General features: G+C 38.9%; 1 protein-coding gene across 6 annotated transcripts in view; it reads right to left on the reverse strand.

Annotated features, from left to right (window-relative positions):
• Nucleotides 1-6,198: 6,198 nt before the first annotated feature.
• Nucleotides 6,199-26,015, reverse strand: part of CEP162 (centrosomal protein 162kDa) — an 80,761-nt gene continuing 60,944 nt past the window's right edge. For 5 of the 6 annotated variants that reach the window (XM_006773462.2, XM_006773463.2, XM_015570300.1 and 2 more), the window contains 4 exons: nt 25,067-25,208; nt 22,513-22,611; nt 20,694-20,828; nt 6,199-6,565 (listed from right to left, as the gene is read on the reverse strand). In XM_006773462.2, the coding sequence (XP_006773525.1) occupies nt 6,359-6,565; nt 20,694-20,828; nt 22,513-22,611; nt 25,067-25,208 (583 nt within the window). In that variant the 3' untranslated portion in view covers nt 6,199-6,358. Of the gene's footprint in view, nt 6,566-19,205; nt 19,343-20,693; nt 20,829-22,512; nt 22,612-25,066; nt 25,209-26,015 lie in introns of all 6 variants that reach the window. The other variant, XR_436175.2, reaches the window with a different exon arrangement.

Consider the following 26,015-nt stretch of genomic DNA (forward strand, 5'->3'; position numbering starts at 1 on the left):
ACTTTGAGCATGTTTTCATATGTCTCTTGGCTTTCTGAATGTCCTCTTTTGAAAAGTGTCTATTTAAGTCCTTTGCCCATTTTTTGATTGGATTTTTTATCTTCCTTTTGTTAAGTTGTATGAGTTTCCTATAAATGTTGGAGATTAAACTCTTATTGGTGATAACATGGGCAAATTGGCAAATATGTTCTCCCATGCAGTGGGCTTTATTGTTGTTAATCATGTCCTTCTTATGGGAGAAATTCAGCCCATTGATCTGGTAGCAAGGAGTATGTTTACTTACTAGGAACAGATAAAATGGGAAAACTGTTTTATCATCCAACAAATTAGCAGCATAACTCTATGAGTAGGAAAATCAGCTTTCTCATCACCAAGGCGCCGTGTCAATGTGACACTCACTGTGGGTAATGATTTCTCCTGTGAGCAGTTTGAAGTTTAAGGCACTTATGAATGTATTTTGTTTTTCTTCCTTAGTAATTACATCCTCTAAGATTGTATGGATCCTGTGTATTTGTGTAGCACAGCTCTAATCTTTATTAAAGCATCCTGTGTTTAAGGGCTAGCAGACAATTTGTTAGAAGGTAAAAATCTTAGATTTTTGTCCTAAACTAGAATCTTGATTAGTGATTAAAGAAGACTCACATTAAAATCTTAAAAAATTATGTATAATGTCAGAGAGGTACTAGACTTATCAAGGTGATCACTTTGTAAGTTAAATAAGTGTCTAATCACTATGGTGTACACCTGAAATTAATATAATATTGTATGTCAAGTGTAATTGAAAAATTAAAGACATTATTAAAAAATCCATGGCCTAAAAAGTCTTAGCTACAGTGACATAAATAAAAAGACAAACACTGTAGCAGTTATAAGCCCATTTCTGTGGCAGTGTAGCAGTGATTCCTTCTTTATAAGAGCGTGAGAGGCCTGTGCCATCATTGTCAATGTCATTGTCATTATGGAATTGATGCCTCTAGGCATTAAGAAAATAAAGAGATGGACAGGGGATGTGTGTGTGTGTGTGTGTGTGTGTGCGCGCGCGCACGTGTAAACAAGGAACGATAATTAGACATAGGATGCAGAAAATATGTTCCATTCAGAGAAGAATGTGATCATGAAAACCTGGTGTGGTGGATAGAGGAAGTGGTGGGAGTGATTTGGTCCAATGGGAGCACGAGGACACAGCAGAGAAGATAGAATAGATGTCATGGTTAGAAGATTAGTAGTTTGGTTTGAATGAGGGGAGTGTGAAAGGCAGAATCCCCCCCCGCCCCCACACACACACACAAGGTAGCCATCTGTGAAAATATTACTGTCCATGGCGAAAGGGGCTTTGCCTATCTATGTGGTTAAGTTAAGGCGCCTGAGATGGGAAGAGGCCTGCATTCTCCAGGTGGGCCCAATCTAATCACGTGGGCCCTTAAAAGCAGAGAAACCTTTGCATGCTGAGTTGAGAGTCAGAGGGAGTTGGGACCCTGGAGGAATGCTCAGCGAAGTGAAAGGTTGCTGGCTGTGAAGGTGGAGGAAGGGGGCAACCGCCAAGGAATGTGGGTGCCCTCTGGAAGCTGGAAAAGGCAAGGAAACATTCTGTCCTGGAGCCTCCTGCTGCTTCCCTGATCTCAGCCCAACGAGAACTGCATTGGATCTCCGACCTACAGAACCGTAAGATGGCGGTTAAGCTGTTTTAAGCTGTGAAATGTGTGGTGATTTGTTACGGCAGTAATAGAAAACTGACGGAGGATTTGTTTAGATTAGAGGTCTTGGAGTGTGGAGAGGAAGGCTGGGATCAGACGGAGTAGTACCTTGAGGCTAAGGTAAAAATTCTGATATTTACACCTAGAAAACAGCAGGGTGAAATGGGGTGGTGGTGTAGAGTTTTAGGAAGAACTACCTGGCAATGCTGTTTTGCTGACTGTTTGGAATGAGAAGAGCACTGGGTAGAGAAAGCAAGTAAACCTCAATCAAGAAAGCAGGCATTTTTTGCTAAAAAATGGTGACTGGGCTTCAGCGGAGGTGGGTATGGAAAGAGAGATGCAAGCGTTATTTTGAAGGAATTGGCCACAGGTTTGATGACTCCATGCGGGGAGAGTTAGCTAATGTGTGGCCTCAAGGTTTGTGCCTCCTCAGAATTCACAGTGAAACCTCCTACTTGGGGCTTTTGGGAGGAGATTAGGGTTATGAGGTCGGGAGGGCAGAGCTCATATGGATGGGATTAGTGCCTTTGGCAGAGTCTCAAACGGGCTGTCTGTTTTCCACCACGTGAGGATTCAGGAGAGAGAGCCGTCTTCAAACCAGGAGCGAACCCTCACCCAGACTCTCCATCTTGGACTTCCAGCCTCCAGAACTGTGAGAGAAATGCTTGTTGTTTCATCTATGGCAATTTGTCAGAGCACACCGAATTCACTAAGGAGGTCAAGGATGCCTCAGAGTTGAGGACCGACCAAACAATGTTGAAATCCAGGGGAGCGGGCAGCTGGTTTCAGGGAGAAATTAGTTGGTTTCAAACATGTTGAATTTCATGAGAACAGTGAGTAATTCGGGCAGGAATTGGGAATAGGGGCTGGCCCTGAGGAGAGGACAGGCAGAGAGGCAGACCCAACGTGATCCCGCTGCCCTGCTGGGAGCCGAGTTGTGCTATGAATATGAGAATAGCTATGGTCTCTGGGTGTATTTGTAGATGGAGGTCAAGGGACAAAAGAAGGCGATTTGTTTACTACGCTCCTATGTGTGAGGGACTGGGCTGCTGTGAGGGCTCTGGCCTCAGGTCAGGGGAGTGAGCACCTGGCTGTTCTCATTAGGCTCCTTGCGGCCATAATGAGCCAAACAGATAAGAAGGCAAGGGCATGCAGGTGTGTGGTTATTTACCCTGCCTGCCCGGAGCTGGTGGGAGGTAAAATAAAAGCTGCTTCATTTCACCGTCTTCTCTAATCAGCAGGTGCAGTTCCACCCTTTTATACCAATTCTTTCCCTCATGACTTCACTTGTACCTTCCTCACCAATCCTTCCCCAAGTCCCTTCCAGACTTTTCCCTAAGGAGTTACACAGGCCATGGGCCGTTGTCCCCCTCTGTCCTCTGCAGCAGAACTTCACTGTGCTATAAATACCCTGAGGTAGGACCCCCATCAGCAGGCGACCTGGAGGGGTTCAAGTGCAGAGCAGGCTGAGACTAGCTCTACTGGGCCAAGCTCCTGGTGTGCTCTGCCCTCTTCACTTTTGTGCTCCGACAAGGCATACTTGGTACAATTGTCCTATTGTTTTTGTCTTCTCCTCATAAGGTCTAGTCCATTTCTCGTTCTATAACTGACTAACAATTCATTTTATTCTAAAGAAACTTGGTGCTTCTCCTCCTCCTCTGGAGATTTCCTTTTATTGATGCTGCCCTATTACGTACAACAATCTTATAAAGTAGGTGTAGATGGGAAAGAATATCTCTCTTCCTGTTTGCACTCTTTAGGTGGTTGTGATTGAAGCTTTCAGCAAACCTGGAGAGAAAAATGGATCTATGGAGGGAGAAAATGGTTCACTAGCACTAGGTCTACTCTTACCACACTGGACAGGTATTGAGAAGAAACACGTGGCCCTAGCTGGTTTGGCTCAGTGGATAGAGCGTCAGCCTGTGGATTGAAGGGTCCTGGGTTCAATTCTAGTCAAGGGCATATGCCCAGGTTGCAGGTTTGATCCCCGGTAGGGGCGTGCAGGAGGCAGCCGATCAATGACTCTCATCATTGGTGTTTCTCTCTCTTCCTCTCTGAAATCAATAAAAATATATTTTAAAAAAATGTGCTTTTTTTAAAAAAAAACATCTACGTGTGCTTTTTATTAAAGATTTCTATAGAAACTGAAGAAAGGCCATAAATGGTTCAAATACTACAACAGGATTACTCATAACTTGGAAGGATATTCAAACTACACTCTTTTCACCACTGAGGAGCTCTCTGAAACAGGATGACTGTTGTAACTACAAATGGGAAAAAAACCTTATTCTGAGTAAGGTTACCTATTTCATGTGCGTGCAGATCTTGGACTACTTAGAGTCCTCGCTGGTATGGGTGGGAAAGGGAATGCTTTCACCTTCTAGACATTTAGTCATAAATTTAGGATTCTTGCAATATGGAATGAGATCTTGGTACTAAAGCCCGGACTTCCCAGGGTAGCTGGTAGTTGTAGGATACTATGGGCTCACTCAGAAATCTCTCTGCACAAGTGTGTTTCAGCGGAAAGCCATGCATTCTGATGAGGTTCCTGAAGGGAAGGCCTGTGGATGCCTTGACATTGTGAGGAGGGGGGACTGGTGGGAGAAGACTGATATTTTCTGGCGCTTAAATCTTCACACAAGTGTCTAAAGTTGTCTATCTTCCATGTTCTCACCCTGGACCTTTAGTGTATTGACTAAGGGATGGAATATGGTTCTTGCTGGTGCTAGTTGTAACTAAAAGTTCTGAAAGTGCTTATGGATCTTTAATCTGTAAATAGAATTGAACATCTGACATGTGCACAGCTTACTCCAAAACAGAATATAAAATCCTCATCAAAATAGGATGCACTTTTGCTGTAAGTAATCATCTATTTGATGCTTGCGCTTCTTGTGTTTCAGAATCAGTCATGTTTGTGCCTGGAATGAAGAGCCCATGAATAGTCAGTCAAAAAGACAAAGTGAGGAATGGGTGTAGCTATAAATTAACAGGTTTGCAGATGAAAAACACAGAGAAAATAATAACCAAAACAGTTTATATTATAACTTAAATTAGGATTCTTTCACATAAAAAAAATAGCAAGCTATAATGCTTTTTCTACCCTCTTAGGAAAAGGACATTAAAAAATGCTGAGAGTTTATTCTGCGAATTGCTTTTATCTGAGGTATACATTGCAGGTTCCCCTCTTGAGCAGCGGCAGGCCAGGAAGGGAGGCGAGACCCTGAGCCTCTTGGTTCCCTTTTGGGGAAACGGAAGGTCTGCCCGACCCTAAAGCAGAGCTGCAGGCCTCCGTGTTCTCTGGGCCATAATCAGCAGGCTGAGGCTTTGGTGTTTCGGGAAGTGACAGGATGCCAGCGTCTCAAGGATGCAGAAAAGAGGGAGGGGAAGAAGAGAAGAAGGGGAGGAGGTTTCTCTCTCCAGGGAACTGAATATAGCTGAGGCTGTCGGAGAAAAAAAAATGCTGAACATTGACATTAATTTCCACATTTCACATTTGCTATCCATAATTCCACCAAGATCTATTTCACATGTCCTTTATAAAGTGCTTCACATTGTGATTATTATTCTAGAATTGCATTTATTAGCCTGTGGTTATTGAGCACTTGGAATGTGGTTAGTCCGAGGTGAGATGTGTTTATAAATGTAAAATATACCAGAATTTGGATAGTATGAAAAAATAATGTAAAAACTCAACTTTTATATTCACATTTTCAATATATAAATTTCCAAAATTAATTTCATATAAAAATATTTTTACATGTGGCTACAATAAAATAAAAATTATATGTGGCTCACATTAATTATACTTCAGTTGGACAGTGCTGGGCTAGAACATCTGAAAACAAAGCGGCTATAGCTTTAACTGACCAATATATTACATACTCACTATCTGCTTCTGGAAATGGGAATTGCAGAGTAAAATAACAATCTGGCTGCTTTTGTGCAAGCTTTTAGTTTTTTTTCTAATGAACACATATTACCTTTTAAATAGAAAAAGTAAAAATGTTATGTTCTGTCTACAATCTTAGAGTTACAAAAAATGGACTGGCACTTAAGACATGTGGCATAAAACAGTTAAACCAAAATCTCCCTATTACTTGTATATATATTTTGCACGTACAGCAGGTGACAAAAATGAGGCACACAGAGGTGGGAGTGGAAACCTGGGTGACACAAGATACTTCACTACTACCCGGAAATTATAATTCTTGTTCAAGTTATTGCGGAAACTCTCCTGCTCGGTGACTGGCGATGTGGTTGTGCCAGCCACTGTGCTCACATCCTCCCTGCGTTTCCACGAGAAACAGGACCTGCTTTTCTGGCACTTGACAATGGCAGAGGAGGTGCAATTTTCTTTTCTTTTCACACCTAGCGTGTAAGTGAGAACTTTTACTATGTAATTCACTAATTCTAATCACCTGACATAAAGAGACTTGTCCGTAAATTATGTAAAACGTGACTGGTTAAAGATTTTCAGTAAAATATGCTACAATGCTTTTTTTTCCTTATTGGTTAAGAGCAATTTATTTTGAAATGTTGCTTTTGTGTTGTTTCCTGGGAACATCCTGGAACACTTGTTTTCAACAGCCTTCTCTGATGAGGCCGGATCCCAGCTGCCATGCATCAGGCCCTTCCAGGAGGTCCTGTGACATCTGAAGTTCTAGCTAATACTGTGGTGCATTCACTTCCTCCGCAAAGGCAACGGGCACAACCACCCCCTGCCGCTGAAGCTCTCGGAGAACATCCAATATCGAGTCTAATTCTGTGCGGAACTTGTCCAGCTCACGATTCTTCAACTGTGCGAGTCTTTTCCATTTCTCAATTTCTTTGTTTTGCTCAGTTTCTACTACTTGGTGTGTCTGCTGTATTATCTGTAAATTAAAAAAAAATTCCATCTCAATGTTAGAGTTCACAGTGGGGGTGAAGGACATTTAACAATTTCGAAGAGCTAACGTGGGACAATGTGGACAACAGTGAAGCTGTGGCCTGCACAGGTTTCACTGTGTAACAAACAGGCTTGCAGGGAATGTGGTAAGAAGAGGGAAATTTAGTATCTAATTCTGCTAGGGAGTTTTACTGTATTTTTTTAAAAGCTGTGAATAAGAGTACCATTTAAAGCATCAGAAATTATTTCTAATACCTTGGTATGAATCCAAACAAATCCAATTTGGTCAATGTGCACACCCAGCCCGTGGGAGGCAGCCTGGCCCCAGAGTCCCTGCTATTAGCTATCACACTAGGCTGCCTTGCTTTTGGGGGTCAATTTTTTCAATGATGAAGTGAGGGTACCCTGTCAAGTACCTTAAGGGAATCATTAGGCACAAGCATTATGAACCACAGAAAGCTAGACATACAAAGACTAATTAGTTAGGGCAACTAAACCAATAATGTTTCTAAATGTTAAACATGCTAAACACCTTCAATATAATTTTTTTAATCTATAATCCTGCCTTGCTATAGAATTACTTCATGATTCTAAAATAAAAGCACTTCAGAAACATTGTGTAAACAGGTGCTTGAGTTAAGGTGAACACAAAATGCTGCATAAATGTTCAATTCTAAGCTAACACCATCACCTCACGTAGTTTCAAAATTGTTTCCTTGTGATGAAAATTTGATTTACTTTCCTAGCAATTTTCAAGAACACAATACAGTATTGTTAACTATAGTCACCATGCTGTACATTACAGCCCCAGAACTTATACTGGATGTTTGTGCCTTCTGTCTTTTTTTTTATTAGTTAAGGTATTACAAATGTGTCCTCATCCCCCCCATTAGCCCCCAACTTCCCCCCCACCCTGCCCCACACACTCACGATCCCATCCCCCTGTTGTCCATGTCCATTGGTTTGGCTTATATACATGTATACAAGTCCTTCGGTTGATCTCTTCCCCTTACCCCCGCCCTCTCCTACTTTCCTTCTGGGGATTGATAGCCTGATCGCTGTTTCTCAGTCGCGCCATACTGTTCTCCACAGTGGCTGCACCAGTCTGCATTCCCACCATGTGCCTTCTGTCTTTATCAAGTCTCACCCCCAACCCCAATTTTATCTATGAGGTGTTTTGTTTTGTTTTTTAAAGATTACACATGAGGTCAAATAGTATTTGTCTTTCTCTGACTTGTTTCACTTAGCATAATGCCCTCAAGGTCCATCCACATTGTTGCAAATGGCAGGATTTCATTTTCTATGGCTGAGTATTGCTGCACTGTATGTATACACCCACGTTTTCTTTATCCATTCATCCATCAGTGTACATTTACATTGTTTCTGTCCTAAATAATGCTGCACTGAAGATGGGGGTTCAGCTCTTTGGTGTAGTGATTTTGTTTCCCTCAGATATATAAAGTGGAACTGCTGGATCACTTAGAACTGTTTTCAGTATTTTAAGGAACCTCCATACTGTTTTCAGTAGTGGCTGCACCAATTTACATGCTCACCAACAGTGCAGAAGGGCTCCTCTTTCTCCACATCCTTACCAGTACTAGTTACTTATCTTTCTGATGACAACCATTCTAAACGGCTGAGGTGGTATCTCATTGTGGGTTTGACTTGCATTTCCCTAATAATTAGTGAACTTGAGCACTTTTTCATGTACCTTGTTGACCATTTAAATATTTTCTTTGGAAAAATGTCTATCCAGGCCCTTTACTCATTTTTAATCACATTGTGGTTTTTTTTTGGTATTGAGTTATGTGAGTTCCCTGTATATTTTGAATATTAACTCTTTATAAGATGTGTGGTTTCCAAATACTTTCTCCTACTTCATGTTACCTTTTATTTTTGTTTGTTGCCTTTTCGCGTTTTGTTATTTCTTTAGCTATGCACTTTTTAGCTTAGTGTAGTCCCACTAGTTTACTTATTTTGATGCTTGTACTCTAAGTCTCATATCCAAAAATTATTAAGGTACTTGTCAAGGAGCTCTTTCCATGTTTTCTTCTAGGAGTTTTATGGTTTCAAGTCTTACTTGAAGTCTTTAATTCATTATGAGTGATGTAAGACAGGGATCTAGTTTCATTCTTTTGCATGTGGATATTCAATTTACCTAGAATCATATATCAAAGGGACTATCATTTCTCCACTGAGTATTCTTTACTCCCTTATCAAATATTAGTTAACTGTATATGCATAGATTTATTTCTGGGCTCCTGATTCTATTTCACTTGTCTACGTGCCTCTTTTTATTGCAAGTACCATACTATTTTGAGTACTGTAGTACTATAGCTCTCGGCGTAATATAGTCAGTGAAATTAGTAAGTGTGTTGCCTCCAGCTTTGTTCTTTGTTAGGATTGGTTGGGCTATTTAGGGTCCTTTGTGATTCCATATTAATTTTAGAACTCTTTTTTCTTTTCTAATTATAGTCACGAGCTACTTAACAAGTGGGGATACATTCTGAGAAGTGTGTTGTGAGGGAATTTCGTCATTGTGCACACATAATAGAGTATACTTATACAAACGTAGGTGGTATAGCCAAGAGCTTGGACTAGTCATAATTTCCTGAAGCACAAGGGAGAACACAGTATTCATTTTCCCTGAGCACACAGGGGTTGTGACTGATGCAGGTTGTAAAGGTAAAGTCGCTTCAGCCACAAATACTTGCAGTGACAATCACTGGGTAGTAGGCCTGGGCAGGTTAGCAAGTGCAATGCAGCTCCTCAAAGCCTCACTGGTACCTAATACTTATGAGGAATTTAGCAGTGTATGTTGCAATAAAAGGCGTTTATATTCAGTTAAATGTGTGTCAGAGTCTCCTTCAGTGTTGATATTCTCAGTGAGAAAAAGAAAGCATTCCCTGCACATTTAAGGCTTTTCTCCTTTGTGAACAGGAGAAAAGGAAGCTAGGTTTTTGGCTAAAAAATGTCCCATATTCACTACAGTCATAAAGCCTAGCACCAGTGTGAATTGTCTGGTGCTGAGTGAGGTTATAGCTTTGACTGAAGGACTTCCCACAATCTGGACACTCATATGACTTTTCTCTAGAGCAGTGATGGCGAACCTTTTGAGCTCGGCGTGTCAGCATTTTGAAAAACCCTAACTTAACTCTAGTGCCGGGTCACATATAGAAATTTTTTGATATTTGCAACCGTAGTAAAACAAAGACTTATATTTTTGATATTTATTTTATATATTTAAATGCCATTTAACAAAGAAAAATCAACCAAAAAAAAATGAGTTCGTGTGTCACAGGTTCGCCATCACTGCTCTAGTGTGAACTTTGTGGTGTTTACTGAAATTAGACTTTTCACTGAAGGACTTCCCAAAATCAGTACATTCATATGGCTTTTCACCAGTATGAACTCTGTGATGTTGGATGAGGGTAGATCTAGGACTGAAAGACTTTCCACAATCACTACATTCAATATATCTTCTCCAGTGTGAACTCTGTGGTGGTGAATAAGGGTAGAGCTTCGACTAAAGGACTTCCCGCAATCAGGACACTCATATGGCTTTTCTCCAGTATGAACTCTGTATGTAGAATGAGGGTAAACTTTTGTCTAATGGACTTTCCACAATCACTCTACTCAGATGGCTTTTCTCCAGTGTGAACTCCCTGATGTTTTATGAAAGCAGTGCTTTCACTGAAGAACTTCCCAAATCAGTTACTCATGGGGCTTTCTCCAGTGTGAATTCTCCTATGTCGACAGAGGTTAACAACACATCTAAAAACTTTCCTACATTTGTTACCCTCATAATTCACTTCTCCAGAGCATATACTCTGACGTTGAACAAGTTTCTGCAGCTTTTTCATATCCACCCCACTGGTGATAAGTTTTTCCACTGAGAAATTCCTGTGAAATCTCACGGCCACTGTGTGGCTCTCCAGTGTTTAGAGTGATCTGGTGCTGGAGAAGCCATATGATGCCTGGGAAGACTTTCCCAGCCTCCCTACTGATTGAAGGCAGCCAAGATAAGTGGAAGGTGCATCTGCTCACAAATGAGGCCCTGTCCATAGCTTCTTTCCAAGGTTTCTCTCCACTGGCATCCCTCTGTTGCTAGTGAGCATTTGCAATGAAACAGAAGTCTCTCAAACATGCGTCACTAAAGAAGCTTTTCTGCTCAAATAATGCTGCTTGTGACTCCATTAGGTGTAAAATATCTTTTAACCACCGACACACACCACTTACATACGAGTCTTCTGGGTTGCTGGAGCTGTCTTAGAAGGCCTGACCTATGACTCTCCTTATACATATGCACTCTCTCAGAAAAGGCCCCTGTATCATCTGTCTTATGCCAACAACCTACAGATGCTACAAGTGCAAAGACTTCCAGCATCACATTGCAGTACAGAAATCTCTGATCGTCATCACGGAGCCCCCACTCTTCCTCAGAGAAGGCAATGGCCATGTCCTCAAAGTTCCTATCTGTTCTGGACCCTGAGACCTGGACTGCAGGACCTGAGAGGCGCCCACACCCGAAGCTGGAGGGTTAAATAGGGTGAATCTGAGTTGAACTCTGTAAGCAGAAAGGATTCTGGGACGCACAGAGGCCCCAATCCTGCGGCACCGAGGCTCCAATCCTGCAGGTTGCAGCTCAACAAGCCTCAGACACACCCTGCACAGTGGGGACTCTGCCTCCTACTCATGATCCTCTGCCCATTTTTAATCTGATTTTTTTTTGGGGGGGACGGGGGGTGTTAAGTTGTATGAGTTCCTTATATCTTTTGGAGATTAACCCCTTCTTGGATATATCATTGGTGAATGACTTCTTCCATTCAGTAAGTTGTGTTTCCATTTTGTTGGTTTTCTTTGCTGTGCAAAAGCTTTTTAGTTTGATGTATTCCCATTGCTTATTTTTTTCTTTTGTCTCAGGCAGTGGTTCTCAACCTTCTGGCCCTTTAAATACAGTTCCTCATGTTGTGACCCAACCATAAAATTATTTTCGTTGCGGGGAGAACCGAAGATGGCGGCATAGGTTAACACCAGAGATGGCTGCCTTAAACAACCAATTCAAATTAATATATATGTCGTTTTCACAATACCATTGGTTGAAGAGACTGTCTTTACCCCATTGTATATTATGCCCCCTTTGTCAGAGAATAATTGATCATATAGGCATGGGTTTATTTATGGGCTCTCTATTCTGTTCCATTGACCTATGTGTCTATTTTTATGCCAGTACCATGCTCTTTTTAATAGTGTAGCCGTGTAGCATGTTTGATAGCAGGAAGGGTGACATTTCCAACTTTGTTCTACTTTCTCAGAAGTGCTTTGGCTATTCGAGGCCTTTTGTGGTTCCATGTAATTTTTAGGATTATTTGTTCTAGCTCTGTGAAAAATGCCATTTATATTTTGATGGGGATTGCTCTGAATCTGTACATTGCTTTGAGTAACATGGACATTTTAATGGTCAATTCTCCCTATCCATGAGCATGGTATATGCTTCCATGTATTTGTATCTTCTTTCCTTTCCTTTTCAATGCCTTTAGTTTTCCAAGTACAGGTCTTGACCTCCTTGGTTAAATTTACTCCTTCGTATTTTATTCTGATGCAAAAGTAAATGGGATTGTTTTCCTTAATTTCTCTTGCTAAAAGTTCGTTATTGGCATCTAAAGATTAATTTCTAAATATTAATTCTGTATCCTGCTACTTTAACAAATTCAATTATTAGTCCTAATAGCTTGTTGGTGAAATCTTTAGAGTTCTATATAGTATCATATCATCTGCAAATAATGACAGTTTTATTTCTTCCTTTCCAACTCAAATGCCTTTAATTTTGGTCTGATTGCTGTGACTAGGACTTCCAATACTATCTATATCTATATCTATATATCTATATCTATATCTGTATCTATATATCTATATCTATACGTAAAAGCCTAAACGACCATTACAACCGGTTGACCAAACAACCAGTCACCCAGTCACTATGATGTGCACTGACCACTAGGGGGCAGATGCTCAACACAGGTGCTGGCCCCTGGTGGTCAGTGCACTCCCACAGCCAGCCAACCTCCCACGGTCCCTCCACCCTAGCCGGCCAGTGTACTCCCACAGCCAAACTCCCGTGGCTGGTCAACCTCCTGTGGTCAGCCAACCACCCGTGGTCCCTCACCCCGGCCCCGATGGCTGGATACGCCAAGGGACCCCACCCATGCACTGGGCCTCCAGTGTTGAATAAAAGTGGTGAAAGTGGACAACCCTGTTTTGTTCCTGATCCTCAAAAACAAAAATTTTTTTTTTTAGCTTTTCACCATTGAGAATGTTAGCTGTGGGCTTGTTATGCAGGGCCTTTATTAGGCTGAGGTATGTTCAGGCTGGGCGCATGAGTTGGGAAGGGCATTGTCTCTAGGAGTCACCAGAATGGGGTGAATGGTGTCAGCCAGGTTAATGGAGAGCTACCATTTGGCCCCAGCCTGCATCTCCCAGCTGGGTGGGAAAAGGGCTCAACAGAAGAACATTGTTGCCTGCCAGTGCTTTGGTCCCTGGAGAGAGCTGCCCTTGTTCTGAAGCTCGTCAGCTCAGTTCCACCCTCATATTTCCCTGATGCTTTTTTGAGCTGTTCTGCCTGTGCTCAGGTCCAAAGGGACTGAGTCTGTGAGCAAGTGAGTTTGTGCACAGCTCAAGAGGATCACCTGGTTCTCCAGCAGCACTCCATCTCACTCAGGTGCAATTCCTGTTGGTTTTCACAGCAAGATGTTATGGAGCCTCCTCTTCCTTACAGTGGTGTCCAAGGTGGGGAGTCTGATCTGGGGCTGGCAGCTCTTGCACCACAGCTGAGATATCTCTCCTGATTCTTAAAGAATCACCACACTGTAGGTGTGGGACCGGCCCATTCTGTGTCTCCATCCCTAAAGTCTTGTGTGGCTTCTTTATTATATCATCAGTTATACGACTTTTGTTCAGTTAGTCTTTATGTGGTTCTCAGTTGTGAAAGGAGGCAAGCATAGTGGTTACCTACTCTGCTTCTTGACATCAGATTTTAAAATATACTATTTAACGAAGTTCAAATATACAATACTAGAGGCCCAATGCACAAAATCCCTGTGAGGGTAGGTCTTCGCAGCCGTGACGGCTGCCTTGATCCCTCGCAGCTGAGGTGGCTGCAGTACCGGCTTCATTCAGACCTTCGTTCCACTGCCCAGTCTAATTAGCATATTAGCTCTTTAGTCAACATGCTGTACATTACATATCCATGACTTGTTTATTTTAACTGGAAGTTGGCACATCTGACCCCCTAATCATTTTACCCATCCTCACCTCCCACCTGTGGGGACTGTATTGTATTGGGGTACATTCCCCCCATACCCCATTTTTTGAGTTTTACCATGAGAATAACTTGAACTTTGTCAAATTTTCTGCATCTATTAAAATAATCATGCAATTTTTATCTTTCATTTTATTATTGTGACGCATCACATCAATGATTTGTGGGTGGTGAACCATTCTTGCATCTCTTGAATAATCATGATATGTGATCCTTTCAATGTAGTGTTGAATTTGGTTTCCTAGTATTTGGTTGAGGCTTTGTGCATCTATGTTCAATGGGAGATATTGTTCTGCATTTTCTTTTCTTCACAGTATCCTTGCCTGGTTTTGGTATTGGGTAATGCTGCTCTTGTAAAATGAGTTTGAGAGAGATCCCTCCTCTTATACTATTTGCAAAAGTTTGGGACTGGTATTCATTCTTCTTTAAATGATTTGTAGAATTGGCTAGTGAAGCCATTGGAATTTTAAGAGATTTTTGTTCATTGATTTAATCCCTGTTCTAGTGATTGGTCTGTTCAAATTTTGAATTTCTTTATGATTCTGTCTTGGTAGTTCGTATGTTTCTAGGAATTTGTCCATTTCTTCTAGGTTGTTCAATTTATTGGCCTATAATTGATTGTTCATAGTAGTGTCTTATGATCCTTTCTATTTGGTATCAGTTGTAATATCTCCTCTTTCATCTCTGATTTCATGTATTTTAGTCCTCTTTTCTTGGTAAGTCTAGCTAAAGGTTTGCCTTTATCTTTTTAAAAACCCAACATTGTTTTATTGACCTTTTCTACTGTCTTTTAGTCTCTATCTCATTTATTTCCACTCTGATCTTTATTTCCTTCCTCCAGTTAACTTTGTGCTTCGTTTGTTCTTCTTTCTACTTCTTTTGGGGTGTAAGGTTAGGTTGAGATCTTGTTTCTTGATGTAGGCATTTATTGCTACAGTTATCTCTTAAAACTGATTTTGCTGCATCTCATAAGGTTTGGTATATTGTTTTCATTTTCAGTTGTCTCAATATATATTTTAATTTTTTTATTTGTTCTTCGATATGTAATATGTTTCGGAGCACATGGTCTAATTCACATATTTATGCATTTTCCCATTTTCTTCTTGTAAATGATTTCTAGTTTCATATAACTGTGGTCAGGAAAGATGGTTAACATCATTTCAGTCTTTTTAAGTTTATTAAGACTTGTTTTGTGGCTGACGATAAGATCTGTCCTGGAGAGCATTCCATGTGTGCTTTAAAATAATGGGTATTCAATTGCTTTTGTGTGGAATGTCCTGTATATGTTAAGTCCATGTAGTCTAATGTATTTTTTAAGGTCGTTTCCTTCTTGATTTTCTGTCTGGATAATCCATTCCTGAAAGTGAGATATTAAATTTCTCTACCATTATTGTATTTCTAAGTCTCCCTTTAGGTTTGTTCATACTTGCTTTATATATTTAGGTGTTCCTGTGTAGATTTTATATTGTCTTATTGTTAAATGTTACATCTTCTTATTGTATTGACCCCTTTTAATTATGTAATGACCTTCTGTGTCTTTTTTATAGTCTTTACCATGTAGTCTTATTTGGTTTGATGTAAGTGGAGCTACCGAAGCTTTCTTTTGGTTACCATTTGCAGGGAATTATCGTTTTCCATCCCTTCACTTTCAGACTGTCTGTGTCCTTACAACTTAAGTGAGTCTCCAGTAGGCATATAGATGAGTTTTTAAAAATAAAAATCTGGGGGGTGGGGGTGGGGGTTTCAGGAGCGGGCTGGAAGAGGTTTATGGGAGGAAAAGGAGGCCCTATCTAATACTTTCAACAATAAAGATTTCTAAAAAAATCTATTCAGCTACTCTGTCATCTTGGTGGGAGAATTTAGTCCTTTTACAAATAATTATAAGTATATACCTATGCCATTAAAAATACTTAGTAGGTGTTTTATAGGTCTTCTGTTCCTTTTTTCTTCTCTTGTGCTCCTCCTGTGTGGTTTTATAATTTCTTAGTGGTATGCTTAGAGTCCTTTGTATCTTTTGTGTATCTACTATAAGCTTATCTTTGTGGTGCCATGAGGATTATTTACATAAGACACCTTAAGTTTTAACACATTCTAAAGCCCTACATTTTTCTTCCCTACTGTTTTGTTTTTGATGTCACAATCTCTATCTTTTTATCCTGAAGAAATTATTAGTTATATTTTGACTACTTTTGCCTTTTAACCTTCATATTATCTTTATGTGATTTATCCACCACCTTTACAATGTCATACATTTGCCTTTACCAGTGAGATTTCATCTTTATATGTGGTCCTATTACCAATTAACACCCCTTTGTTTCAACTTATATAGTAACCATCTGTCACCATATATTATTACAATATTAGCTATATTTAAGTTGTACATTACATTCCCATGACTTATTTTATGACTGAGTTTGTCATAATTCCTTTCGTCCTTTCTGCTATATTTTGAGCCAATCCCTTTTGGATTGCGAAGTTTTTGCTGATGTCTTATGAGGTTTCCTCATTGTCTTTAGCTTTTGATAATTACAATATATCTTGGTGTGGGTTTCTTTGGGTGTTTATTTGGAACTCCCAGCACCCTGGATCTGGATGCTATTTCCTTCTCCAGGTTATTAAAGTTTTCAGTCATAATTCTTCAAATAAGTTTTCTGCCCCTTTTTCTCCTCTCTTGGGACTCCTGTACCAATGCAAATGTTGGTCTGTTTGATGGTGTTCCATAAGTGCCTTAAGCTACCTTTACTTCTTTCTTCTGTCTTCTTCATTCTTCATTTTTGCTGCTCTGATTGATTTTCACTGTCCTGTCTTTTTTTTTTTTAAGCTTTTGAATACATTTCTATTGATTTCAGAGAGGAAGGGAGAGGGATAGAGAGATAGAAACATCAATGATAAAAGAGAATCATTGATTGGCTGTCTCCTGCACTAGGGATTGTGCCCATAACCTGGGCATGTACCTGGACCATGAATCAAACCATTACCTCCTGGTTCATAGGATGATGCTCAACTATTGACCCATACCAGCCAGGCCACTGTCCTATCCTTCAGTTCACTCATCTTTTCTTCTCCTCCATGAACACCTCGATTGTATTTTTCAGTGTAGTAATTGTAGTCTTCAGTTCTGTGACTTTTATTTGGTACTTTATTATAATTTTACTTTGTTCATTTGCTTCTCCAAAGCTTGGTGAGTACCTTTATGACTATTATTTGAACTCTTTAACAGATAAATCACTTATCTCTGTTTCCTGAAGATCTTTTCCAAAGGCTTTATTTCTTTTGGAATATATTTCACTATTTTTTTTCATTTTCTCCTGACTCTCTGTATTAGTTTCTATACATTGGATAAAAGAGCCCCCTGCCACAGTCTTGAAGGAGGCTGTCATCATGTAGATGAAGCTGTCATCCAATTTTGTCTTAGTTCTTGGTTTTCTCTTAAATTGTTGTAATTGTCTGAACAACCTATTTTATTTTTAGTGGTTTCCATTAATTGGGAGTGTGTTGAGACCTCGAGACCTGTCAGTGTCTCAAAGGGGGGGATCTCAGTACCTAGATTCAGGTAGACTGGAAGCCAGACCCTCAGGCAGCAGCTATTAAAAGTATGCAAATATATACTGTCCAGTGGGCCAACAAGCGTAAGCTCCACTGGCCACCAGAGCCAGGTGATCTGTAGGTGTCGGATGGCAGCCCTAATAATCGGAGTTCCAGAGAAGCACACAAGCTCTTTCTGGAAAGTGCTGGTTTGGAACTTTTTAGACACTTGTTTCTGAATTCCTGGTTGTTAGCCCAAGGACTACTGTGATGGTTCAAGAACTAGTGATCAGCGCAGGATAGCCATACAGCAAAACAAACAAACAAACAAAAGCATTGCAAAACCAAAGAAGAAGATTGAATAAGAAATTGCTGTTACTCGGAGAAGAGGAGTGGCTACTAGAATCCCATGGTTGGTGAGCAAGGAATACTTGCCTCAAAGGGACCTGATTCAGGAGATGACTTTTCTTTGGATGGAAGCAGCTTCAGAGGAGATCTTTTATCCTAGCCTTTGAGAAGGAATGAACAGATATAGAAATTAGAGGTCAAATGTCTATGTTGAACAGCTCCAAAACTTGCAGAAGGTAAAAGGGAAGTTTGAAATTGCACTAGAAAACACAAAGATTCTGTCATGTGGAAATTTAAAGAGCAGAATAATATATTTCATGTCAATGGAGCTAAAATGGCAGGAGGATGTCAAATGGCTTTGACATTAACCAGAAAGGACCAGGAATGGTCAGAAAAAATAGATCAGCTCAAAAAGAAGTAATTTTTTTTTGACAGTTTAAGGGGTTACAGTTCAAAATGGTTACACAGAAAGATCCTAAACTCACCTCTTCTCACAGACACAATGAGTCTACAGCTGCATATGGTACAATTTATTCTCTAAAAACTCTAAAGGCTGACTGAGTGATGACTTCAGATTAGGAAAATGAGAAAAAAAACACCTAAAGGTAGACTGGAAGCCAGACCCTCAGGCAGCAGCTATTAAAGTATGCAAATATATACTGTCCAGTGGGCCACCAAGGCAATATATATTTGGGTGCAGCCACAAAAATTGAGGTGCCAAATGAGGGTACAAATATTGGCAAGTTGTAGCAAGGCGAGAGGAAGAATGTAAAGATAGCTCTCACCACCCTTGTCCCTGGAGAGTATTTCAGTAGGCTCCTAGATGTGTGTTGTATTAGATGCCTGCCTCTCAGGCCAATGCTTAAAGATAAGCCAAGCTCTTTCACAGAAAGCCTGGGTGCTGCCTTTGCATTGAGCCCTGGGGTGGGTGTATGCACTTGGCCTTTAGGGCTGTTTCTTGGTTTGCTAGAGCCTGCTGAGTCTCAGGGACACGAGCCCCATTACCTTACAAAGCTAAGGTCTGGAGGTTCATCTCTGAGGTGCAGGTCTTAAAAGTTAGAGTACCCAATGTGGGTTTTAAGCTCTTTACTCCTCAGGGAAAAGATCCGGTTTTTGAGCTCCTTCTGGATTGTAGGTCACTAGCTGGAGGTGGAGGTTTTTAGTGAGATTTTGTTTCAGCTTGCTTTGATGTGTAGGAGTTGTTCAGCTAGTTGCTTTTTTGTTTTGTTTCTCTGCCACCCCTCCTACCCCCAGAGGAAACTATTCTATATGTAGCTAAAGATTTAGTGTGTCCATGGCAGGAGGTGAACTTTGTAGTCACAATCTGATTGCCAGTGGTTGGGCCCCATAGATTCTGCCCTGAAATCTCCAACAAGTGAGACTAAGTGGGCCTCCTGGGAAGCAATCCACAGTGGTGGGCAAGCTGGATGTTCACCTTGGGCTCTTTTTCCCACTGGAGAAAATGTAGGCCGCAGGGTGCCCTTTGGTGCAGCGCTACGCCGGCCTGTGGGAGGCGATGCTGTCAGAGTGTGGCTGTTCCTCTTACCCTTTTAATGCAGTGCTTCTTGGTCTCTGTGGGACAAGAGTACTTCAGACTCACCTGTGTTTTGATAGTTTTCACAATTGCCTTGTTTATGAATTGTTGGTTGCTAATTGGTCTTTTTGTGAGGGGAACTCAAGTCAGAACAACCAATGTTGCCATTTAGATAACATCTTAATTTAGCATTTTGCTATGAAACTGAAATCCATCACCTTCTCTATGAATCAAAGATATTTTTAAAATCCTACTGCATTTTATTGCTTTAGCCAATAAAACAAAAATTAGAAAACGTATTGCAATAATTGTCCCAAAAGGTGTCTACACACCTTAACAGCTAATAGCTCAATTTTGAAAATGAAATGTATTTTAATAAACACTACCTTTATAATTATTCAAACTGTGTGTACACAATTTTGTGACACCATACTAGTATATGTAATTTTTCAATACATATGTAACATTAATTAATCACATTTATAGCACTACAAAATAATTATCATTAGGCTATACATAATACAGTATATATAACAAGAAAGCAAATTTTCTACATATTTATCAACAACTTACAACCATTTTCTAAATAGGCATTAAAAAGTGACACACAAGGGTGGGTTCTGGATAAATAGTGATGCACTATGATGCCTTAACTCTATTGTGGATGATTATTTCTTGGTATGCAATGTGTTTTTAAGAGAAGTCCACAAATAAAAGAGTAAGAATGAGAAATGAATTTCATTCATCTTGACATGATTAAATAGACCTAGGGTTTCTCTGTGGAACTCAGGTCAATCATAAAGCTCGCATGGATGTGATAATTTTTATTTGCAAAGAATATTTAACTTACACTGACTTAGACTGAATAACTGCCACCCTGCTACCCTTCAAATGTTGAAGCCCTGAATCATAAAGCTCGCATGGATGTGGTAATTTTCATTTGCAAAGAATATTTAACTTAACACTGACTTAGACTGAATACTTGCCACCCTGCTACCCTTCAAATGTTGAAGCCCTAACTCAAAGTGAGGCTGTATTTAGGGTAAGGAACTAGTTAAGCCAATATGAGGTCCCAAGGGCGAGACCCTAAACATAATTAGATGATGGCTGGATTAGTGTTCTTAAAAGAGGCACCAGAGAGCTTTCTCTCTCTCTATTTTCCCTTTTCCACCCTGCAGTGCACACACTGAGGGAAAGGCCCTGAACAAGCCAGGATGAGAACTCTCACTAGAAAATGACACAGCTGGAATTTCGATCTTGGAATCCTAGCCTCCAAAATATGAGAAAATTAGTTTGTTTTTTAAGCCTCCCAGTTTGATATTTTGCTGTGTCCGACCAAACTGAATAATAAGAACTATACAAATATGTACATGTGATTTACTGCTTTACCTGTTGAAGTTCTTGCTCTCTTTGTTTATGTCTCATTTCCATCTGTTTAATTTTCTTTTCTAAGCCCATGAAATGTTTCATCTCTGGTGTATGGTTTTCTTTGGCCTCTCTCAATTCTTCTAAGAGTTTTGTAATCTAAAATTGAGGTATAAAGTAAATGAAAAACTATGATAAGGGAGTAATTAATTTTTAACAGGTAGTATTAAGAAGGAAGAATATTAACCACATTATTTTTTGTGTAAAATTTCACTAGATAAGTTTCTTGTCAACAAGGGTTTTTTAAGTTGTTAGGATAATTAATAGCTTTCCTTTTCTAGTCCAGGAAGTAAAAGGGTCATCCTAGATCTAAACTAACCTCACAATCCAAAAAGTTTCACATAATTGGGCCAGCTTTCCCTCGCATGTATGCCAGGCTGGTTTATGTCATTCAAAATTAAGCTGGGCACTTATCTTTGTTATAAAGTATTTGCTAATAGAGCGATTACTTTTAAGATTAAGTAATACATAAACAGTTCAGTAAATATGGATCCTTCTTTTGTCAATTCCCTATAATCCGATTTGTACTTCTCTTCTGGCTCTTACCATTTTATAATTCATTCCACAAATAAATGTATGCATATGAAATAAAGATAATGAAGTAATAAACTTTCTGTGCTTGCTGCTGTCTTAGGTTGCAAAGATGAAAGACACACATGGGGAATTGCAGTTTAGTGCAGTACCTCTTTTTTCTGAGTATAGCACACAGAGAAACGATAATATTTTATGTCACCAGGGAGTTAAATGGAGGGGATCTGAAGGATTTTTATATTGGGTTTGATGGAACAATTACTTCTATTTTCTTTATATCACATAATTATAATTTGCTAATATCAAAAGACAAAATAATTAACAAATGAAAATAGATAAAATTAACAAATTCAATTGTTTTACATGGAAACACTCACTACCTAATAACATTGACAATACTAAACATACACACTTCCTAAATTAGTTTTAAAAATGTGAAAATACAAGCAAATTGAATCAAAGGCGAATCAAAATATTTTAAATAGAAATGTAGACTTTAATTGATCTGCAGAAAGATCAGCAGAAATTTAGTTCAAAATAAAAAATACAGAAAATTTCTCTTCATTTGTATCTACTTAAATGCACCTTTAAGGGTATAATTAAAGTTGAATATTTATTTTTATAAAATTCTTGCATTTTGGTAAATATATCCTATGTTGATAACTGGATACATAAGCAAAGACTGATCAAAAATGCTTCCTGTTACTTAGAAAAAACTGGTAACAACCTCAATGTCCAACGAAAGGGCTTGGTTACCTCAGGCAAGTTATTTAATTTTTCTTAGCATCAATGTCTTTATAAAATGGGAATAATAGTGCCTAAGCTTTGGGGTTATTGTAAAAAACCACATACAGCTCATATCACAGTGCCTAGTATATACTTAAATACTTAAAAATTGATAACTCTTATTGTTATGAGTTTTTGAAAAAAATCTATTTCCTGTAGTTATATTATTGGTGATCTAGCACCATTGTGATGATTACTTTATCTATTTACTAACTAAATTAGTCTTAGTACTTAATGCAGAAATGGCTTTAACCATCTAATTTTACCTACTAAAAATCTACCCCAAAAATATCAATATCTGGGGAAAGCAGGTTTCCATAAACAAGATATTAATATTATCTTGGCTGTGGTATTTTTAGGTTATGTCTATTTGTACATTTAAGTTAAAAATTAATGCAGAAATATTAATATGGTTGAAATGGCTAAGATAAACTTATGTTAGCCCAATATTTTTGTGATTTCTTACCTCTTTCTGTAGGATTTCTTCTCGAACTTGAGAAACTATAAGAGATTCTTGTTTATCTTGTAGTTCATTAACTTGATTTTGGAAATGTTTTATAAGTACCTAGAAAATTATGGTAGAAATTCTGAGTTAAGTAAGTTCTTCCTTGAACATTATTTGAAAAATATAAGAAAGCCAATTAATGACTTTTGATTATGCTAAAAACATAAAGATCCTAATATTTTAAAATTACAAAGTTCTAACATAGAAATAGGTTGCCATAGGAATTAAGTTCATTGAATTAATTAAACTCATTGAATAAATTCATTATTTTGTTTCTTTCAACATTTAATATAAAGCATCACATATTACAAATTAATGACTGTAACAACATGGCTTTTTTGTCTCTAGTATTTTTCTCCTGAAGGCTTTAAGATAAACCTCTAAAAAGTGTAAGCGTTCTTCTCTGGCTGGTGTGGTTCAGTTGGTTGGAGCGTCATCCCATACACCACAGGTAGTGGGTTTGATTCCCAGTCAGGGCCACATACCTAGGTTGCAGGTTAGATCCCTGGTTAGGGCAAGTGCACCTGTGGGAGGCAACCGATCAATGTTCCTCTCATTCTAAAAATCAATAATGATTTTTCAAAAGTCTAAGCATTTTGAAGAAAGTGGCCAATATTATCTTTATACTTTGTGATTAAGTAGAATATTAGCTTTTATTAAAGAGCTATTGACTAAATAAAGATAACACAAGCTTAATACCTGTGAAATAAATGTTAGTCTCATACTTTTAGACAAATAAATGGAAATAACACAATACTTCTATCAAGAAACTGAAAAAACAGGAAAAATTCATCTCTTATCTCTAATGTTTTACTTTTACTGTTTTTATGACCAGACTATGATGATTTCCATTTAACTCAAAATTTGCAATATTATATTTAGAATTCTGGGAAAACAATGTATTTATGGCACTAGGGCATAATGATACTACTTTTCCCACCTCTTAGACCGCTCCTTACTATATAATCACTTGATATAATGTTTACATTGCACACTAACACCCACTCTTATGAGAAAAGACCACAGAGCTATCTACAAGTCTATATAAGGGTTACTTTTAAAAAGCACTTTAAATCTCTTTCATTTAAGTATTAAAAACAGTCACGGTTATTTCTGAGCTGAAACTAAATTATAGACCTCATTATATTTCTTTCACCTTTAAGTACCCCAAATACTTCAACATGCATTTCCTTAAAGGGTATTTTCTCTAAAAAACACAGTAACAAAAAAATTTACAATAATTTCATAACATCTAACATAGACCCAATATTCAGACTTCCCCAACTGGAGGATTTGTTTTTAATTAAGATGCTACTAAATAATTATAGGTAGGAAAGGTGATGGTGAAATAATTATTTCTTTTATTTTTAATCCTAACCCGAGGATGTTTTTTATTGATATTAGGGAGAGAGAGAACCACGAATAGCTGCCTCCTGTACCTACCCCGACTGGGGATTGAAACCACAACCTAGTTATCTGCTCTGACCAGAAATTGAACCTGAAACCTTTTTGGTGTATGGAACGATGCAACAACCAACTGACCTAACCCAGGGAAATATATAATTATTTCTTGAAGTTTTCCCCCTCAGCTTGTTTGTTAAAATTAAAAACTACAAAATAGATGACGAGCAAAATGAACATTTCTGTATTCTTCAACTTGAATTACCAACTGGTTAACATTCTGCCACATTTTTTCTTTTTTTGGATACACCGTTTGAAAGTAAGCTGCACATTCTATTTTAATTTTTTTTTCTTTATTGATTAAGTTATTACATATGTGTCCTTATCCCCCCAAAGGTCACCAACCCCTCTGGTGTCTGTGTCCACTGGTTAGGCTTATATGCATGCATACAAGTCCTTTGGTTGATCTCTCTCCCTTACCCCCACCACCCCCTACCTTCCTAATGCTATGTGTTTTGTTTTGTTTTTTTTCAACTTACTAACACCATAGAAGAAGGGCCACAGGGTAGATATTCATAAGTATCTGAGTAGATATACACAGTAAGACACTTTTGAGGAAATGTATACCCTGTCATAATATTAAAAAGACTAATTTAGATCTCTCTGTTCATTATTTTATCCCAGGTGCCTATCTATAGACCCAGAATCATTATTTGTTTAATGAATAAAAGGCAATGGGGCAAGAATGACCAGGACAATTAATTGTCAGTTGGGACTTGGGGTAAAGGGAGGTGTTTAACATTCAAGTTCAGGTACTAAGGTTCCAATCACATTAGACACAGCCCTCACCCATCCATTAACACCTACTTAGAAGATCTACTTGAGAAATGTAGGGATGAAACTGTACTAGTAAAACACTTATTTAGAGTATAACTTTAGAATAGTTAAACATATGGCAATGGCATCCTCATAAACATAAAATCAAGCCAACAACACCATTTCTATCACCAGCATACCAAAGTGAAGTTAAAATATTTCCAAATTAATGTTCTGTTAACAGCACTGAAAAAAAAAATCACATTGAAGTCTAACAAAGTTTGTTAAAGTCACCTACCTCTTGAGTTGCTATTTTACGATTTAATTCAGCTACTTTGGAAGAGGAATTTTCTACTGCGTTTTGGCAAAGGAGTTTCTCTATTTCCCTCTGATGAGATGCTTTGAGAGATGTGATGTGTGCTGCAGTGTCTTCCTTGACCCTTTAGAGCAAATGAAAGAAAACCACACATAAAAGTAGCTCTTCAACCGTTAATTCAGAAGCTAGCACAACAGCAGTGTAAGTAGCAAAGGGAGAGAGGGCACCAGTACCCACTGCATTGTGCTAGGGGACTCACACATTACTTACTGCCTAGAACCACTCCACGAGCTCACAATTACTGACTGAGTTTAGGAGAGAGGAATGTATCTAGGATCCAGATCCGTAAGCTGCAGACCTGTGGTTCGAGCCAGCACATCTGAACGTTAGAATCCAGGGCAGGCCTTCCACTCGACCCCCAGTGTGGGGCTGCACTTTCTGAGGGAATTGAACGTTCTAAATGTTCTGTTTGGATTTAAAGCAGAGGGTCTGTCTTGTCTTTTCAGAAAGACTAAGATTTCTTGACCAGATTGTTATTCGGATAATCACAACTGTTCCCTTGAAAAACTCCGGTGCTTTGTCTAGGCAACATTCTCCAGTTTCTGGCCTATGCGTATGACTCTGGGCTAGTTGCATGTTGCGAGAATAAAATTATTTTTACAGTAATTCTCAGGACACAGGATAACTGGACCTAATTAGTTTGTACTGTTAAGTATGAGAGATTATTCATTTGTCTCTGTGACAAAATTTATGCATTCAGAGGCAGTTTAGTAAATGGTGAAGTTACAACTAAAGAGCTGATACATTACTTATAGCGAAGTATTTCCTCTCTTATTGGAAATATTATTTGAAAATGACAGGATTTTAATCAAAGCAGATATTTAGCAAATCACTGTTGATATCTATTAACATAACAATTCCAAAACTACAA

The sequence above is a fragment of the Myotis davidii genome, unplaced genomic scaffold, assembly GCF_000327345.1.
Source record: "Myotis davidii unplaced genomic scaffold, ASM32734v1 scaffold185, whole genome shotgun sequence".
NCBI classification, from domain to species: Eukaryota; Metazoa; Chordata; class Mammalia; order Chiroptera; family Vespertilionidae; genus Myotis; species Myotis davidii.